Raw genomic sequence first — 20,250 nt, 5'->3', positions numbered from 1 at the left:
GCCAATAAGATACGGAGTGGACTAGTTTGTTCGTTTTAATATGTGATACAATTTGTGTTTTTTTCACTGCAAGTGTTGGCCTGGCTTTGTAATAATTCAGATATAGTAACCCAGCATTCACGCGACTCCTCGAATGCAAATAGTTTTGGTGGTTAAATGGATTGTCGTGTTTATTTCTGCACTAAAACGTGCATACCCAGCGATGATATGCCTTTTGTTCTGGACACAATTATAGATATTTTCCAGGGAATCCTAATAATCTGTACAGTATTATCTAACAGCTGACAATCAGCTCCTCAAAGGCACTACTTTTTTTCAGCCTCTCTTTGCCCAGGTGACCACAGAGATCCAATACGGGTTTTCCCACAAACCACATGACAAAAACTGTCCGTGTATGCCACAAACCAACGCGCAGCGCACATAACGCTTCTCATAATTCACTGTTTTATGTCGTGTTGGGCAGCTGGTACTTATTTTTGTGTTTGTGTTTCAAATTGAGAAGACAGGTTGAGTTGGAGAACAGTTAGAGGGGATCATGTTGTCTTTGTGCAGTCAGTGTCAAACCTTTCCATCATATTCAGCTGAGGCGATCTGTATCTGTCAGCAGACATGATGTCCTCAGCAGAAAAAATATACAGCGAATAATATAACCACGACTGAGATAAATATATATATATATATATATCTCACTTACTTGCATTTATATTTTTGACTGCAATGTTTATTTTTTTTATCTTGTTATCTTTAGTTACCTGTATGTGTGCATGTTTTAAAGAGCAAAATCACAATTATTCTTTCTTATTTGAGTAAAACTTTTTCATTAATTGATTTGATTACAATGTTGCAATGTTACACAGTTCTGTTTATACATTTATGTACTCTAGTAGATCTTTACTTATTGTATATACTTTGGGTTTTTAATTTCACAATTGCGTTGGCAATGTAAACATATAAGCCAATGAAGCTCATTTGAATTGAATTGAGTGAGATTTTCCATGACATGCAGCCACACTGCTGATCTGCAAGGTTAACATCTGCACTCAAATAGCTTGAGTTAATCACTATAAACAAATAGAGAGCAGTAAGCCCGTCGACACTCACTTTAAATTTAAAATAAAACATGTTAACCACATAAATTAGAAACAACACAATAGAGTGTGTTTGGCACCACAAATAACACCAAACAGACATTATTACACATTAAACATGACAGTGGGACGCCTGGGTAGCTCACCTGGTAGTGCATGCGCCCATATATCAACATGGCATCATGACTGCGTAAACATACACGCCTGAAGGTTTACTCCTCGATGCAGCGGTCGCGGCTTCGCCTCCGACCTGCGGCCCTTTGCTGCACGTGAATACTTAAGTAAACAAGTATTGAATTGAAAATGTGTACTTCATTTTGATCACAGAGGTCTTTCTGTTGATCAGTGTAAAAAACAATCCACATTAAAACGCATCAGTGGTGTAAAACAGGAAAACAGTGAATACTTTTTAAAGGCACTGTAAATCTGAGCAGCCACAAGATGAAAATAAATTACTTGAACACAATTCTGTTTCTTTCTGACCTTGTGAAATACTTTGATCATTTCAATTCTGCAAAAATCCTCCAAATGAAACAACATATGAAGGGAAATCTGTCTCATGTCCACACTGAGGCCTTAACCTTCAACACAGCAGCAGGGTCTAAAGTATTCAATAACACATTTTAACTCATTTGTTCAAAGAAATTGCCTCTTAATAATATTTAATGTTAATTACACAGCCAAACATAACATTTTCAAAAGAAAACCAGTAATTGGGGTCTGCCGGATCATCTGATAGAAATGTGTAATAAATACAATGCATTCATTTAAAAGAAATGGCTATTTGACCTCTTAACATCCAGTGTTTATATTTTATTTCCCATAGCTTCAAGGTTGGAAAATAAATATTATTGCACCGTCTGACATTATCACATACAGAAGGCTATATGCTGTATCAGCTTGTTCTAACTTTTCATTGAAGCCGCAGTATATGATGTTTACAGTAAAATAAAATACAAAGTTATAAAATATTCAAACCCAAGACTCTTTTATGGCTGCACCCATAGAAATACAATGAATCCTTATTATTTATTTGGCTGCGCCATGCCATCAAATGGAATTATGTATAGATGTCTTGTGCATCTACATATTTCCCCAAAATGTGTCGTTTGTTTGTAATGATTGGCTCACCATCAGGCCGCTTAGGTTTAAATTGGTTACAAAATCTTTCAAACTGTAAGTTTGCAGAAGAAAACCAGTAATACAGTACTGGGGTCTGCTAGCATGTTTAGGTTTGTTATCTCAAGTCAGTATCTCCTATCCTTCTTCTTGTATCTGTGCTTAAGATCAGCCCTAAAATGTTATGGAGTGCCATGGGGAAACAGTCTTCAGCCGCACCCAGTCATTAAATGGTTTGTTGATTTTCCGGTGAGAGGATTAGCGTCCAAGATCTATGCCAAATTGATGCAAGCCTCCATAGGAGAACTCCCAATAGCAAGGAAATGGGAGCGAGAACTAAGCCCTGAGGGGAACGCAATTAATTGGGAGACAGTTTGGGACAACATTTTCCACTGTTCCAAGAACCCAAATCACCAGCAGATCCACTTCAACATATGCCATAAGACATATTGGACACCTCAGAAGAGATACGTCTCTAAAGTCATTCCTACTCCCTATTGCACATTCTGTCTACCTGAACAAACTGGAACTTTCCTACACATGGTCTGGGAGTGTGAACAGGTGCATGAGTTCTGGAATAAAACAACATCAATAATATCTGATGTGATAGGATGTTGAATTCCTACTGACCCGATTGTTTTGTTACTTAATGACGACTCTAAATTACACTTGCTTGAAAATTTGGCTGAACCGCAACCAAGAAAATGATAGCCCCTCCCACTCGCTTTGTATAAAACAGTGGTTGGCATATTTTCTAGACATAGTTATGCTTGAGCTCTCTACAGCAAGGATTAACAAAGCCAAATCATCGACTATAGACCTATGGAAAGGAGCAGCAGCACAAATATCAGTCCTAATGACCTCTGCATCACAAGAAGCAGAGGAGAGTGAGTAGGCAAGGTGTTATTTTTGTTTTTTTGTTTTTTTTTGCTTATTTGTTTGTTTTGTTTTCCTCAAGACCGCAGAGGGTGGGGGGTCGGTGAGGGTTTTTGTTCTTGTTCAATTGTATTTGTATGTTCTGTATGTTCAAAAATATAAAAATAATAAAAAATTGATCTAAAAAAAAAAAAAATCAGTATCTCCTGAAAACCCCCGTTCTGTATTTAAGGGTTAAAACTATCTTTTGAACCTCTTATATAACTTGTTCATTTGAAATTATTGGAGAAGTTGGAGCACTGTGGCTTGAGTCAAACACTGTAAATTACAACTCAACTCTCAGGCAATAGAGCTGCATGAAATTATCCCTTGTATGTATGTATGGGTGACTCATTCATTCAGTTTGCACACCCAGTACAGTGGGAGAGAGAGAGAGAGAGAGAGAGAGAGAGAGAGAGAGAGAGAGAGAGAGGGGAACAAGCACCTACCAAGTGCCAAACTTGAGGCCAACCTCTCTCCTCCCATCTCATTCTTTCCTACATGGGCACCCACAGATGGATTTGCAGACAGCACAGTAACTGAGTAACTGAACAGACTGAAGAGGGTTGGAGAACTAAGAGAGAAACTCTGATCACAAGATAATACAAAACTAACGGAGAAGTCTAGAATATCGTCGGAGCAGAGTTTTATCTTCTTCTGACCAACTTTAAAAAGGTAAATCTTCCTGACAAAGTTGACATCTTTTGTGCAGAGACTTAACTTTGATCTTTGGGTGGAGTCGACAACCCCTCCCATGTCTTTTGATTAATTATACTCTGTCTTTTGTATGTTTTATGTCACTGCACTCAAAAGAGTTGGAAGCTTCTGGAAACTGCACACTTTACAGTGAATTATGTTTTCTTTTGAATTCTAAACTTGTAGCTATGACTATGTTTTACTCAGATGGAAGTTCACAGATCCACACTTTTCCTTAAATAAGTAAAAATCCACTTTTATGGATGTATTAGGCATGCTTTTCATTGTTTTCTGGATTTATTTTAATAATAGCAGATTGTTGAATGTAGATTTGTAGACTGAACTGCATGGCCAACTTCCTCCATCCTCCTAGTAAAGTTGTGTTTTAATAGTACTAAGTACACTATAATGGCAGTATGCATGAACAAATATAATTTCAGAATAATTGAGTTGATAATCGTGTGTTTTTGAAAGGATAAAAGTGCAATGGCGACACCCAAAAACACTCCCCGAGGTGCCAACACACCACTATCCCCGAACCGTATCACGCGGCTCCAGGAGAAGGATGACCTGTGCAACCTCAACGACCGACTGGCCGTCTACATTGACAAGGTGCGCTCTCTGGAGACTGAGAACGCCGGCCTGCGTCTGCGCATCACTGAGTCAGAGACCGAGGTCAGCCGGGAGCTGACGGGCCTGAAGGCCGCTTATGAGACCGAGCTGGCCGATGCCCGTCAGACTCTGGACTCTGTGGCCAAAGAGCGAGCACGTCTGCAGCTGGAGCTGGCCAAGCTGCGAGAGGACTACAAGGAGCTGAAAGCAAGGTGGGTTGCAACACATCACTCCGGTCCAAAATCTAAATCTGACAGCTATTTCTACAGTGTGTTTTCTATGTATGCATGTGTGTGCTAGTGGAGAAAAAAAATAGTAACAGAAGTTACATTGATAAGCGTTGGGGTGTGGGGGAAGTTTTTATGTGTGTCTCAGCCCATAAGCTTCCTTTAAAGGTGCCCTGCCACACGTATTTCATTACTTTGTGGTAATGTCTGAAGTTCTACCGTGGACTCTGTAACATTTTTTTGTGGAAAAAATGCCTTGGTTACCTTGTTTCAAGCCATTCTAGCGTGGTATAGAAAGCAGGAAGACTCAGCTCGATTTGTGCCAGTTCTGAATCAACGAGCTAAGCTGCTTGACTCTGATTGGCTAACAGCTAGCCAATGAGCGCAACTGGGCGAGCTCATGAATAGTAATGGGCTCAGGCAACACCACATCAGACTGACCAGCTTTTGTAATTGGCCTGATTTCTCCGCTTATTTCTTTTCAGTGGCTAGAGCTGACAGATGAGGTAGCAGTTCATTTTCACATTCACGACATAACACATATGGACCTAACGTATTTTAAAAAATGCAAGTAAAAACGGGTTTGTGTGGCAGGGCACTTTTAAAGCACCCATATGCATCTATGAGATGTAGTTTCTCCACAATTAAAGCAAGACTATGTAACTTTTAAAAGACGAAATAACACAATATTCCTCTTACAAATGAAAAGCTGAGTTCATAAGCAAAACAAAAAATGCACTTTCACTCAATTCAATAGTCAAAAGTCAAAGAGGAATACAATACAATACACTCAGGAGTTTTGCTGTTGCATCCTCACGTGGTCTGGTATGACCAGTATGGTGGCTAATGTTAGCAAACTTTAGAATCAGAAAATCAGAATTACCTAACCTTCTTGGATTGTATTTACAATATAACTGTAGACAACAGGTAACGAGAGCAAACAGAGCAAAAATGATGTTGCTTTTCCAAGATTATAAAGGTTTTTAGTCAAAACTAAACCAAATCAACCTGGAATACCCTTTAAAGTGCTCATATCATGCTTATATCAGAATAGGTTTACGTGGTTTAATTTTCAATTAACACCATATTTTTGTTGTACTGCACATTGCTGCAGCTCCTCTTTTCACTCTGTGTTGAGCTCTCTGTTTTAGCTAAAGCTAAAAAAAGAAAAAAGCCAAAAAGCATAATATGAGCACTTTAATAAAACAAAAAGACTCAACTGAACCAGATATTCAGTTTATCTGATGAGAGGAAACAGCTGCCTCAAGGCTTCTGGAATCCCCATGTTCAGCTAAATCTTTCTCAAATTGTCCATTAAAGCATGAATGAGAGAGTTTGTGATTACAGTGGTAATATCTAAAAACATTTCTGCATGTGATCTACAGCGTCAGAACACAGTTACACATGAGCTTTTAATAGCTGATGCTTCATTGCTGACACTCTGAGCAGCGTTGCCCTGCTGCCGGGGCCACTCCCTGGCTCCAGCATACCCTCCTCATTGCTCACTGCAGTTTGATGTTGGACTTCTACTCCGACTCCTTCCCATGCTGCCACATCCAGAGCTTGATGACTAACTCTTTCCCCAGTTTCTCCTCCTTCACCAAAGTAATCATTATGCACACAATACGTGGCAGCTCCACTCTTGCCTCCTTTTTTTTCCATAAATATTGAGACGACAGTCGATGTGTGTTTGGCAAAGCCAAGCCGTTGCCATGGCAGCGTCTCAGCTAAACACTAACGGCTGTGGTCTGTGGCTACCACATACATGGGATTGGATGTAGATCATTGTGGCCTATGAGTCATATGCACCAAGGTCTTTCCCGTTTCTATCCGGGCTACATCCTTATTCAAAAATAGCTCATATTTTCTTCATTAGACTGTGTAAAGGAAACTGTAGTAATTCAGTTTCCACTTGGTTCTTAACTTACAAAGCAAAATGAATGTCTCCCCTATTCTATGTATTAAATGCTGAAAACACATCCAGCAAGATGAAACATCTGAGGCTCTTTGTGTCTTTGCAGGAACACCAAAAAGGAGTCAGATTTGGCTGGAGCGTTGCAGAGGCTCAAAGACCTGGAGGCTCTGCTGAACTCCAAGGATGCGTCCTTGACCACGGCTCTGGGAGAGAAGCGTAACCTCGAGGTGGAAAACAGGGACCTGAAGGCGCAACTTGCCAAGGTATACCTAAACCCACGCTCAATTTATAGCTCAGTGGAAACACATCTGGGGTCAATCTTTCTGCAGTTATCCTACAAGCTCACCCCCTCTTGGTGAGGGCCAGCTTATCAAAGACACAGTTACAATCCTATTGTTTGCCTTTACCACTTGCTATTTACTTCTAAGTTTTTCCATTGGAGTTTTGAAAGGGACTCATAAGCCCAGAATTTAAAATAAAATATAATATTCAGTATTGGTGTGTGTCAGCCTTTCTGTCATGGCTGCTTAAACAGACATTTTGATTAAAGAACAGTCTCCTGACTCTCCTGCCCTCTAACTTTATTTACTGCATATTTATGCACTCTGCTGCCTGTTTATGTGAATGTTTGTGCTCTGTTTTTGTACTAATAATCCGTTCCTGTTGTCCTTTCTTAGCTGGAAACCAGTTTGGCCGATGCCAAGAAGCAACTGCAGGATGAGATGCTAAGGAGGGTGGACGGAGAGAATCGCATCCAGACCCTCAAAGAGGAGCTGGAGTTTTCGAGGAACCTCCACTCTGAGGTTAGACTGAGAAAAGTTCTTATCATGAATTCATCATTTTAAAAAGAAACTTTCACTTTCTCCACTTCTTTCTTTCATACATTAGTTTAACCCCCCCCCCATGTATATGTATTTGGGAGTGAAAATGATTCTGTTTTTGTAATCCTCCAACAGGAACTACGGGAGATAAAGCGGCGTCATGAGTCCCGCATGGTTGAGTTGGACAATGGCCACCAGCAGGACTTTGAAAGCAAGTTGGCAGAGGCGCTGGTGGACATGCGTAGCCAGCACGAACTGCAGGTCAAAATGTACAAAGATGAGATTGAGAAGACCTACAATTCCAAGGTAGACCATCAATTTATTGTTATAAGCTAAAAAAAAACAAAAAAAACGAGGGTTTCAGTGGAAGATAAACATGACAGCACAGAATAAATATCCAAAACATCATAACATAGGAATTCATTAAGTGTTTTGGTAGGACAGTTTTGATTTGCAGCAGCCATGCAGTTTCACAAATAGGTACTAATGAAGCAAATTGAGAGTCAGACTGCAGCGTAATTATTGAATGATTTGGTGGTTTTCTACCTTGTTGTTTCTCTCTGTCAGCTGGAAAATGCTCGTCAGTCAGCAGACAGGAGCAGCCACCTGGTTGGAGCAGCACATGAGGAGCTCCAGCAGACACGAACCCGCCTGGAGTCCATGTCCTCTCAGCTCAGCCAGCTGCAGAAACAGGTGAAGTGAAATGAGCACACAGATCACATTCAGGGTTCTTATCGTGACTTAAGCCTTATGCACGATGCTTGTGTGCATAACGCATTGCATCATGAAGAACATGTGCAGATTTATAGCAAAAGGGGCATTATTTGAAGTTTTCCCTTATTTTAAAGCACAACATAAACCAAAAGATCTGTTTATACATTTACAGAGATTAAGATGTAAACAATGTATACTCTATATGAAGTTCAATAGTTCATTTAAAAGTTTAGTTGTGCTCTTGTTGCACAAAATGTAATGTTACGTTTTCACATGTCAATCAGATTTTCCTGTTTTTTATTTTTTTATTTTCTAAGAACAAATATACACACATCACCATCTTTTGGCTGAGCTTAAAAACACAGACACAGTATAAAACACATCATGTAAATGTGTGATTCTTCTGTCTGATCTAGCTGGCGGCCCGCGAGGCGAAGGTAAGGGACCTGGAGGACGCCCTGTCTCGGGAGCGGGACAACACCCGTCGCCTGCTGGGGGAGAAAGACAGAGAAATGGCTGAGATGAGGCAGCAAATGCAACAGCAGCTGGATGAGTACCAGGAACTTCTGGATGTCAAGCTGGCTCTGGACATGGAGATATGCGCTTACAGGAAGCTGCTGGAAGGGGAGGAGCAGAGGTATGTTGGCCCCTCACAATGACTGTATTCAATAAAATAAGAGGCTTGCAGTAATTGAATTATGATTTTCTCTTTGCTACAGAGTTGTCAGTCATACCTCTTCCACTGCCTCTCACACTTTTCTCCTCCCTGGTTAATAAACATCATGTTTTTGTTTTATTTTTGTCCCTGCAGGCTGCGTCTCTCCCCCAGCCCTCCGCCCACCAAAATGACAGGAAGTCGTTCCTCTACTTCAGGAGCTCTCTCTCGATCAGTTCACTACAACGCGCAGAGCTCTCCTGCCAAGAGGCGCCGACACAACGACACTGACAGCGAGGCTTCCAGCATCGCAGGTGGAGCTGTGGCCCGCACTCGCATCACCCAGCAGGCCTCAGCCAGCGGACGGGTCACTGTGGACGAGGTGGACCTGGAAGGGAAATATGTCAGACTCAGCAACAAATCAGATGAGGTGAGAAGATAAACAAAATGATGGGATAATTAAATAGAATATAACCTGAGAAGCCCTGTGTGTGGAAACCAATTACTCTTTCTGCTAAAGTTGCACACGTTGTGGTTGGTCAATACGAGCATGTTGTCCACAACTTTCTGACATTTTTATTAGAGGCCAGATTTGAGTTGGAGGATCTGACACTATAAAAAAATAACTGCCATCTTTTTATCCAACCATCAGGATCAGAACTTGGGGAACTGGCAGTTAAAGCGGCAGGTGGGATCTGGGGCTCCTATCATCTTCAAGTTCCCGCTAAAATTCACCTTGAAGGCCGGCCAGAGGGTCACGGTAAGAAACCCCTTTACTTAGCGGAGTCACAAATCAGCACAGCGATGAACACAGTTACAAATACCTCACCCTGCTGTACCTTTACCACGGTTGACAGATCTGGGCCTCTGGTGCTGGTGGAACCCACAACCCTCCCTCTGACCTGGTGTGGAAGACTCAGCCCTCTTGGGGCACTGGAGACCTGTTCCAGACCACCCTGATCAGTGCCAATGGAGAGGTATTTTAAATTTACCAGTCAAACTTATAGTACTTCATTTAAGCCTAAAATACTATGATTACATTAAGTTTTGTTATGTCCACGGTACTGGTGTCAAGTTCTATGCACTGAGCTTTAAAGTGTCAGAAATAAGCAAACAATGTATATATTAATAAATGAATATATAAACAAATACTATCATACTTTGTCCTCCAGGAAATGGCAATGAGGAAGGTCACCCGCACACAGTTTGAAGAAGATGATGACATGGTGAGAGAAAGTATATTGATAACATAGCATGTAATAACACAGAAGTCTGCAGGACCAAAAAGCATTTAGCAACATTCACCAGCTGCCTAATTGTCATAATAAATAGAGCTGGTGTACGTTGAATTAGACCCACAACACCTTGAACACTAAACATTGCTTTTCAGAATCCCAGAAATATTAAATCTGCTATTTTAACACTTCAAAAAAATCAATCTGAGTGCGGTACAGATTGTCCTGATAAATCAAATTAATGTTGATATTGGAAGTTGGCCATGTGCACTGACATGATGCAGAAACAGATAAACTTTGCTCATTATAGTTGCTTTATAATGGTCTGAAAGAGTGGAAAAACAACCAGATATTTTAGCATAATAAAATGAATGGTACATTTTATTATTGATTAATCTGCAGATTATTTTCTGTATCAACTAATCCATTACTTTGTCTATAAAATGTAAGAACATAGTGAAAAATGGCCATCACAATGTCCACAAAGAAAATTACCAAAAGAGACATATTCCCATTGCTTATTTTGTAATACCAATGGTCCAAAACCCAAAGGTATCATATAAATAAAAAAAAAACTATCAGCAAATCTACACTTTAAGAAGCTACAGCCAGGGAATATTTAGCATTTTTTGATTGAAAAATGACTAAAATAAATAATCAATTATTAAAATAGTTGTTGATATAATTTTCTGTTGATCAACTAATTGTTTCATCAAGTTTAACGTTTAATTCTGCATCCCCTTTCAAAAATCTTTTGGAGCTCTCTCCCATGGGCCTTCAGAGTTATCCCCACAGGATTACAACAACCAAACAATCATGCATGAGATGTATTAGCCGATTTCCAGTGTGTTCATATTAAATGCTCTGATGTTTACACTGAATCTATCTCTTTGCCTCAGCAGGTGGCTCACAGCACCTGTGGAGACAGTGAGTACAACCTGCGGAGCCGGACGGTGGTCTGTGGCTCCTGCGGACTTCCTTCAGACAAATCCAGCAACTGCTCCATGTCCTCAGCCTCCCGCTCCTTCCGCAGCGGAGGCATCTCTGAGGGTCTACTGCCGCACTCCTACGTCTTCAGCGCCAGCACTCCTCGCAAGGTGGGCACTGCAACACATACAACTGTTATATGACTTCCTTTTAAACCTTTTAAATAATGCAGCTCCTCTTGGAGGCTGAAGCAAGAGTGTTTTTCTGTATTTAAAGATCAAAGTGCCTAATTGATGTTTTGAATTGATGTATGTATGCTGATTGTAACTTTGTCAATCATTTCTCTTAGACTGGAGCCAGAATGGAGAACTGTCCAATTATGTGAGCCCCTGGATCCACGCTGAAACACTTCAACTCTATTAGTTTTCAGTTATTATTCCTTTAGTTACCAGTAGTTATTAATTTCAGTTCATGTACTTTGGAATAATCTTTAAGATAATGTATGCAATAAAACGTTATACCACTTTTTTTTATGTACATAGGCATGCTTATGAAATACTTTCTTGAATTTAAATGGTGAATTTAAAGCAGTCACTTGTATTTGTATTAAGGGCTGGAAATATCCTAAATACATTTATTTTGAATAGAATTTGCTTCTAAGTAATCCGACTCCAACCTTGCTACAGGTCTACAGAATATGGTGTATCCTATTTTTGTTGTTGCTTATATCAATAAACATTTTTTCAGAATGTGTCTTGTTCAACAATAATGATGTGAAAGCTGTCTAAGTTCAGTATAGTTCATATTATATTATAGTAACGGGCAGGCTTTGTAATTATGTGGTTAAATCTATTTAACTGACCGACTGTGATTCATTTTGCATGGATGGTCCTTTGCCTTTTAAAAATCGAAGACCACAAAAAGTGAATTATTGATTTCTTTTAATCATACTGGAGGCTATATTTAAAACAGTCAACATTTAAAACATCAACACAAGAAAAATGTTTACTTCAGATTATTGTATACATACACCAACTTCATTCAAAATAAGAGAAATAAGAGTTGAATATTTCCCATTATTCAGGTGTCTATCACAATAGATAATACAAGTATAGTGATAAGGTATTATTGTTATGTGCAATAATAAAGCACATTTACTTCAGTACTGTACTCAAGTACTTCAAGGCAGCTTTCTACTGTTACTCCATTTTCTATATTAATCTTCCAGCTATAGTTAATTTACAGATTAAGATTTAAAATACATCATTAATATGATGCTTACATGCTCAACAATAATGAGACTCCAATAATATGATATAATATACCCCTCTAAAAGGGGCCATTCTGTGAGTACCTTTTTGTTGATAAATTTAAAAAACAACAAACAATTCTTCTGTATTTTTACTCAAGGAAGAAGTACTCAGGACTTTTAACTCTACATTGACTATCTTTATAGTGAAGTATTTCTACCCAAGTGAAGCAATACTAGGTTAGATGGTACAGCACACTTTTTTCCAGAGGTAGGACTTTTATTTTGAAATTAGAGCAGTGTTTACATTTTTTAAACCCGGAAGTGGGTGACACTATTGAGCTGCAAGTGTTGTCGCACGACTCCTACCTCTTTCTCACTATATTATTGATCTGTAAGTTGTGTCACTGCATTGTTTGAAAATGAAAACGTGCATGTGAAGTTGTTTTAAAGAAAGGCTTGCTAACGTTTGGTGAGTGTCATTGATAATTTGTTACGAAGTCAAGAAAAGTCAGGCTAAAGCAGAATGTTAGCTAGCAACAACTTGGCCTGTAATTAGACTACATTCATAAGTACAACTTGATCTTTCTAACTAACGTTAGCTAGTTGCTTTTTGCTAAAGTTGCTAATTAGTAAAGCTTATACAGGTGTGTGCAACTGACAAAATCAAGATAATCACATAAAATAATATCAACATGACGTGCGTTGACATCAACTAATATGTGCACAATCAAGTTTAGGTTATGAAATAGAGCTGCATGTTATAAAGTAAAATTTGTTTTCTCAGTGTTGTATCTTCGTGGCAGTGTATTTTCTTTTTTTTATGTTGAAATTAGACAACATAATTGTTAATGTTCATGTCTTGTTAATTGTTGTCTTGATATTAGTACTGAAAGGATTTGTAGAGACAATGATTAGTTGATTGACAAACATTTCAGTATATTTTTTGAAAGTTTTTTGACATGTAAAAATGACAAATATATGGTGTTCCAGCTTCTCAAAAGTGAATAATTTTGCTTTTCTCTGTTAAATATCATTGTAAATGTAATAGTTTTGGATGTTGGACTGTCAACCAACTGGAACCAGCAAATGTTTGGTGTTTAGCTTAGTAAAGCAACTAATCGAATGATCGACTGATCTTTTCAGCATTAGTTTAGACAAACCAATTTGACAATGGGCTCTGTGAAAATATAATGGATGTTTTCAAGTATTATTCATTATTATTATCTGACACTTTATAAGTCATAAAATAAATAAATAAATAATCAACAGATCAATAGAGAATGAGAGTAAAGTGCCCTACCTGGTATGATCATTTCAGTGCAGTTTTATTCTGTTTAACTCTGCCCTAGTTACCAAGTTCAGTCCTGTGTATTAAAATGCAATTTACTTCGGCAACAAGACTCTTTTCTCATCTCTTACTGTAAATCATATTGAGCAGGAGCTGCAAAACAGGGATGATTGATGCAAATACCCTTTAGGGACTGTGATCCTGCAGGAGGATGGAGGGAACAAAGAACAAATGCAAGCAAGCAATATAGCAGCTGTAGGAGGCACCGGCGTCAGCAGGCTGAGCAGCAGAGCTTTCCTTAGTGGGGAAAATACAACACTTGAGTTGTGCAATTAGCCTGCAGGCTTTGCTTCATGTCATAGTTTATTGTTTTGTTTAGTTTTCCTTCAGTTCAGGCTAGATCCCTGTGGTCTCTTCTGTTCCAGGAGTTTGGATCCATCTGGATGTTGAGTGTGCGGACTCTGTTTGGGATCGGCTTCCTGGTCACCTCAAGGTCCACGGCAGTCCTTGCTCAGACAGGGACATGTCCGCTGTCCGCTGCAGCTAACGACCACAAAAAGGACTGTTTCAGTAGCAGACCAGCATCCACCATGGCCCAGACAATCAAATATCTTGGGTAAAGTTTTATATTTTGTACACAGAGCAGTAAAACCATATACTGTGCGTGCGTGTGTGCGTGCGCGCATGGAGTGTCCAAACTGACCTATAGATGCTCCACAGGCAGGAGGAGGCACAGCACATTGATGAGGAGCTCTTCAGTGAGTACGGCTTCAGTGTGGACCAGCTGATGGAGCTTGCTGGACTCAGCTGTGCCACAGCCATTGCCAGGGTGAGATGTCAATCAAGGCTTTATTTTCAAATAAAAATGATTCATCTTAATCTTATTCTAGAGCTGCAACTTTTAGTCAGTTAGTCGATTGATAACAATTATTGACAACTATTTTGATACTTGAATAATCCTTTCAGACATTTTTTCTAAAAGATGTGATGCTTTTCTTTGTCATACATGAAAGTAAACTGACTATCTTTGGGTTTTGGACTGTTGGTCAGACAAAAGACATTTGAAGACATTAACTTGGACGGTGGGAAATTATAATGGCCATTTTTCACCTTTTTCTGACATTTAATGCACAAATAGAGAGAGAGACAGAGCAGTGTTTCCTCTATGTTGATATTATAGTGGCGGCCCGCCACGGTAAAATTCCCAGCGCCACGGTATCAGAAATAGGGAAGACGCACAACAGGGTTTCCGCTATGTACACCGCGCACCACCGCTCCTTCAGCTGTTTATGAAAAGTCATAAAGTTGTAGCGCCGTCTGCTCTACTGAACTCAAGCGAACTTTCATCCGCTCTCTCTCCCCCTAGGGTGAGCAGAGCAACTGGAACAGTGACAGGACGTCCTCACTCGCAAAGTTATGGCAACCAAATAAACAACAGGGCGAGTACTGCTTCACTCAATAAGTGATAAACAGCGACCAGAAATCCGCACTCACACCCGTGAAATATGACCTCTACAGTTTATTGGAAAATAGCATTGTGGACACTGAAGTTGATGAATTTACTGTTTATCAGACCCCAGATGAGACAAGAAGCTAATGTTAGTCACGCTGCTGTGACGGCCCCTCTGCCTCTGACTCGCCTCTGCAGGAGTCTGTGTTTATTCCTCCGACACACTGTAGTGACGTTACTGATTTAAAACCGTTTTCCAGGTTAGTGGGGGTGCATACCGCTCAAAACCAACATGAAAAATGTAGCTAGTAATGTTCACTCAACGTTTTGATTTGTTGTTAAACTGTGTGTAAAATGAGCGGTGACGTTAAATCACCCTACGTTACCGTCTGAAAAAACATTCTAGAGGAAACACTGCAGAGAAAATAATCACCATATTAATCGATATTGAAAATAGTCTTTGTTGCAGCCCACTAAGCAATGTGCTGGTGTGTGGCCAGTTTAAGGCAGGAATCTGGATAATGTGTCTACATGTGTTGTATTTGTCTGATTATTAAAAAAAACAGCAATTTTCATGTGATGTGATCTGTTATCAGGCAACAGACAAAAAGCAACAGCAGATAAATGCACACAAAAAGTAAAAATGTAGTTCTATTTTTAAATGTGAATATAATTATTACAGTGAAGTAGAATAGATACAGACAATGAAAACAACAACCATAGCAACCCCTTTAACATTATAATTGATTATTGTCAACACTGTATAATTCCTCCAAAAACAATTGCAGCATGATCTTTCCTACTGACTGGTGTTTTTTTCAATGCACATGCACACACTTTAAAGACCTTTTTGATATCAGGTATACTTGGTTTCTCCATCAAAAGTCAAGATGTGTTACCGAGAAACCAGGTTTTGCATTTACAGTAGATGGAAATGTCTGAATGCGATTACTGCCTGTAGAGGGGAATAATCTGATGACTCCGTCTTCTGACTACATCTTAAGTAGCTGCTGTAGAGAAAATCTTGTTCTGTCTGTTTTTTCCTGCAGGCGTATCCACTGACTTCCCTGGTCAAGGCCAGACCTTCTCTGCTGGTGATTTGTGGACCAGGTAACAACGGAGGCGATGGCCTGGTCTGTGCCCGACATCTTAAACTCTTTGTGAGTGTCCTTTACTTGTGTGGCAGTAAGATACTGTACTCTGCAGCAGTGGTGGAAAACTTCACATGAGTATTTCCTATTTAATGTTTTTTATACTCCTATTCCACTATATTTAACAGCTATAGCTAGTTATTTTACTTTGCAGATGTTTTTTCATCATGATCTTCTAAAACATGCATTCAATGAAAAGAAAGTGCCGTCTTGTTAAGTAATTTTAGTCTGAAATCAAGTCCTTGAAATGTAGTAGGGATATTTCAACCTATTTTCACCGATAATCTAGCCTGGGAGAACCCTGACGAACTTCCGGCAAATTTGAGATTTGCTCTGCAAGTCGGTCTGGCCAAGAGCCCATTCAAGCCCATTTCCAATTTTTCCAAATCGAGGCACCAATCACAACCGTTGAGGCAGGCTTTACACGATGACGACAGCGCAGCGACGGCAAGCAGCTTTTTGTTTATATTCAACATGACGGCCACCGAAGTGCAGCAACCCGTTGATGCCGCTGTCGCTGCTACGTCACCCGGATCGTTGGTCTGATTGATTGAAGGACTATCCAATTGCGCACAGAGGCATTTGAGCGGCGTCCGTTGGTCCCTTTGTCAATGGGCTGTGAATGAACCTTCCCCAGACCCTTCTCAGCTACAGCTCAGAGTTTTAACTTAAAACAGATTGATATATTGCACTGCAAAATAACGTTTGGCGGACTCAATTATTTCCAGAAATGTCTAGGATCTACATGATTAAGGTTTTTAATTAAATTGCCCTACGCGTTATTAGTAGTACTTTTACTTTTGTACTTTTACTCAACTAAGATTTTGAATGCAGGACTTTTACTGGTAATGGAGTATTTTTTTACAGTGAGATATTACTTATTTTACTGAAATAAAGGATCCTAGAGGATACTTCTTCCAACCTTGCTGCACAGCACACTATATTACTGCTCCATTAGTGTATTTGGCTGGATTCTGACTTCAGGCGGGTAAGTAGTGCTAACAGAAGACCATTTCAGGACAGTCTTTGCTAAATAAATCCTCAGTGGCAGCTTTGAACCAATCTGAAGGCATTCTTTACCCTTTTACTTTCATCAAACTGGTCTGTGCAGAGTGGAGATTAACTTTAACTGGCTGTTTTCAAATTTCAAACTATGAAGAATGTTTCCTGCCACTTTGTGTGTCCTCTTACAGGGTTACGAACCTACCATCTTGTACCCGAAGAGGCCAAACAAACCTCTGTTCCAGGGCCTGACCACACAGTGCAAGAAAATGGAGATACCCTTCCTGACTGAGATGCCTGAGGTTTGGTGTTAATCATTAATGCAGCAGTGTTATTCACAGTGGTGAAGACAATTATTCTGCATATTGTGTTCATGAGTGTGCATTTTATTTCAAGATATGAATGTATTGTATTACACATCGTTGGGTCTTGCTAAGTGAGGCTGCAGTTTAGAGTAGATGAAGCCTAAATGGTCTCTGTGGGGGAATTAGACTCAGAGTTTTGAACAGCCATCCCAGTCAATAATATACTCAGTAACGTAATGATGCAGAGTCATTTACTGATAATTTCAAGTTGCAGATCTGCAACTTCTAACAACTGCACCGTGAGTCGGAGAGAAACGTATTTTCAATTGCTCTGTATGTCTGGCACATGTTGCAGAATTGACAATAAAGTTGACTTGATTTTCACTTGTTGAGAGTTTTTACACATTAACTTTGTAAAACATTGATGTTAGTTGGTCTTTTGAGGCAGTACGTAAAAGAAAAACACTTCATCTGGAAATAAATGCTTTTTCAGGCTAAAGTGATTGACGAGGCTTACAACCTGGTGATTGATGCCATCTTTGGCTTCAGCTTTAAGGGGGCTGTGCGAGAGCCTTTTGGTTCCATCCTAGACGTGCTGAAGAAGACGACAGCCCCCATAGCCAGCATCGACATCCCCTCAGGTCAGTCCTCGCATGCTTGGCACTTCTCAAGGAGAAGAATCAGGATTTTCACTAAAGAAAAATGTACTTCCTACGGAATTTGGATCTTCTGGAAAAGTGCTGCCTAACAGATTGCTAATCAATACTTTGTTCCACTGCTTTGCTTGCTAAAGATACAAGATAATTACTATGGCCAGTTTCATGAAGTCAAGCCTCATAATGATTGGTTGGCTGAGAAAAAGTTTGTTCTGCTCATGTTGTGTAAATAGACTATTTCCAACTAATTACATTTGAATTTGGCAGTTGCGAAAATGCATAAAACTTAGAATCCTTGAAGTAAGTCCTTTTTGTATGTATCACTTATTTGGTGAGCAGAATCGTTCAGTAATTGCAGTTATCAGATTTTACGTGATCTATGTGTGACCAGAATATTTTGAGAATCAATCACTGAATTTGCATGAAATTGGCTGTTTATGAACCCCAAAAGGAAGAATCCTATTGTTTTCAGTGACCCTTGGACTTTTCCTGGAGTGCCATCATTAGACCAAACCTTCTGTAACCAAAACGTCTTGAAAACTAATGACCTGACTGTCACCACTATTACTGTGCATATTCACTAACGAGAAGAAAAGGAAGCCTGGACTAGATTGTGACAACACGTCTGTTTTTGTTTTTTTAAAGGTTGGGATGTGGAGCAGGGCAGTGCAGATGGCCTGCAGCCAGACATGCTCATCTCTCTCACTGCTCCCAAGAAGTCTGCCTCCTTGTTCCGAGGACGATACCACTTCCTGGGAGGCCGGTTTGTGCCACCGGGCCTAGAGAGGAAGTACCAGCTCAACCTGCCTCAGTACCCCGGCCTGGACTGTGTGTTACAACTGTAGGGGATGTACTGAAGGTTTGATGATAGGAAGGGTGTTGTCTGTAAAAGAATAGTTCAGCATTTTTGGGAAATAAGAGGATGAGAATATCAATACCACTCTCTTGTGTGTGCCATAATTACGAAGCTGGAGTCTGGAGTTAATAGCTTAGATTAGCTTAGCATAAAGACTGGAAATGGAGAAACGGCTCGTCTGGCTCTGTCCAAAGTTGTAAGATATACCTACTAGCACTTCTAAAGCTCACAAATTAAAACCTTTGGAAATAAATCAAATAAGTACAGTATGTTTACATAAATGTGGAACTATTTCTTTTAAATCTTGTAATTTGATTGGTTATCATTAAATCCAATAACATGATATAATAGAGCTTTATTCGCTCTCTGGAAGAGAGTTTTTTTCACGTAAAAGCACAAAGCTTTAATGTGGTGGTTGCTTCAGCTACATAAAAATTAAAAAACAATGGAAGAAGTTGTCTACATTGTTATTATTTCTGTAACAACAGCCATCCATTTCAACTCTGTGAAATATTTATTTGGCAAATCAGAAGATTTCTCCATCATCACGTATACTTTTTCAGTTTTTATTAGTACATCTTAAGACTTGAACACTTGAATGTACAACTAGCAACTGGAAAGAGTCTATCCAGGTCCATTACATTCTATTTTTTATAACACACACACACACACACACACACACACACACACACAAAGTTACATTTGCCTCTGCAGTTTCTTAAAGTCACAGTGAGACATGGCAAAGCGGACACAAGTGTGGTTACACTTTTCAAAACTTCACGCAGACACTGTTTGCTGCAATATAATATAATATAATATAATATAATAGCGAGATCGCTAGCCGTGCAGTTAATGTTTACTTCCGAGACAGACAGGTGTTCTCTATTGCGTGACTGACTGACAGGCACCAGACAAACGCATTCATATGCCCTGGTTACAGACTGACAGGCTGAGGTTGTACAGGCAAGGCAATATTATTTCTATTGCACCTTTAGGCAACAAGGCAATTTAAAGTGCTTTACATAACGTAATGAAAATAAAAATGGCTAAAAAAGAATAAGATACAAATACAAGAATAAAAGTGTGTAAGAAATTAATATTGTTTTGATTAATAGGTTCTATGGACCGGTTTGGGAGGAGAGAGGTTTGAAGAGGTTAGTAATACAGGAGAGAAGCTATCTGAGTTTGTGGCAAAACCTTTCACAATTCATTTTGTGACTTGCATAAAAGACTTTTTCCACTCATATTTCATCATTTAAGTTTTCTCGTCTTGTCTCGTGAACCCAATCTCTTGTCTTGTCTCGTGAGCTGAGTGTCTCGTCACACCCCTAGTGACTACATATACTTAAAGAAATCCTGTACGTTA

At 39.5% G+C, this 20,250-nt stretch overlaps 2 protein-coding genes across 7 annotated transcripts; both read left to right on the top strand.

Moving 5' to 3' along the window:
* Nucleotides 1–2,962: 2,962 nt before the first annotated feature.
* On the top strand, nucleotides 2,963–11,673 carry LOC144528876 (lamin-A-like). Of its 5 annotated transcripts, none has more exons than XM_078267739.1 (14): nucleotides 2,963–3,094; nucleotides 3,638–3,797; nucleotides 4,293–4,642; nucleotides 6,679–6,835; nucleotides 7,250–7,375; nucleotides 7,529–7,699; nucleotides 7,961–8,086; nucleotides 8,524–8,744; nucleotides 8,919–9,192; nucleotides 9,415–9,522; nucleotides 9,620–9,739; nucleotides 9,935–9,988; nucleotides 10,900–11,094; nucleotides 11,274–11,673. In XM_078267739.1, the coding sequence occupies exons 3-14, from the start codon at nucleotides 4,305–4,307 to the stop codon at nucleotides 11,307–11,309; spliced, it is 1,926 nt and encodes a 641-aa protein (XP_078123865.1). In that variant the 5' UTR covers nucleotides 2,963–3,094; nucleotides 3,638–3,797; nucleotides 4,293–4,304; the 3' UTR covers nucleotides 11,310–11,673. The 5 variants fall into 5 exon arrangements, with proteins under 5 accessions (XP_078123865.1, XP_078123861.1, XP_078123863.1 ...); XM_078267735.1 differs by having other exon boundaries at nucleotides 10,897–11,094; XM_078267737.1 differs by lacking the exon at nucleotides 3,638–3,797 and having other exon boundaries at nucleotides 10,897–11,094.
* Nucleotides 11,674–12,480: 807 nt separating this feature from the next.
* Nucleotides 12,481–19,338, top strand: naxe (NAD(P)HX epimerase). 2 transcript variants are annotated; one of them, XM_078267746.1, is made up of 7 exons: nucleotides 12,481–12,567; nucleotides 13,890–14,080; nucleotides 14,185–14,293; nucleotides 15,964–16,074; nucleotides 17,259–17,369; nucleotides 17,866–18,013; nucleotides 18,674–19,338. In XM_078267746.1, exons 2-7 carry the CDS (start codon nucleotides 13,908–13,910, stop codon nucleotides 18,871–18,873), a joined length of 852 nt encoding a protein of 283 aa, XP_078123872.1. In that variant the 5' UTR covers nucleotides 12,481–12,567; nucleotides 13,890–13,907; the 3' UTR covers nucleotides 18,874–19,338. The 2 variants fall into 2 exon arrangements, with proteins under 2 accessions (XP_078123872.1, XP_078123871.1); XM_078267745.1 differs by having other exon boundaries at nucleotides 12,491–12,645.
* The last annotated feature ends 912 nt before the right edge of the window (nucleotides 19,339–20,250 follow it).

This window comes from Sander vitreus, chromosome 14 (assembly GCF_031162955.1).
Source record: "Sander vitreus isolate 19-12246 chromosome 14, sanVit1, whole genome shotgun sequence".
NCBI lineage: Eukaryota > Metazoa > Chordata > Actinopteri > Perciformes > Percidae > Sander > Sander vitreus.
This window is presented reverse-complemented; position numbering and strand designations above follow the sequence as displayed.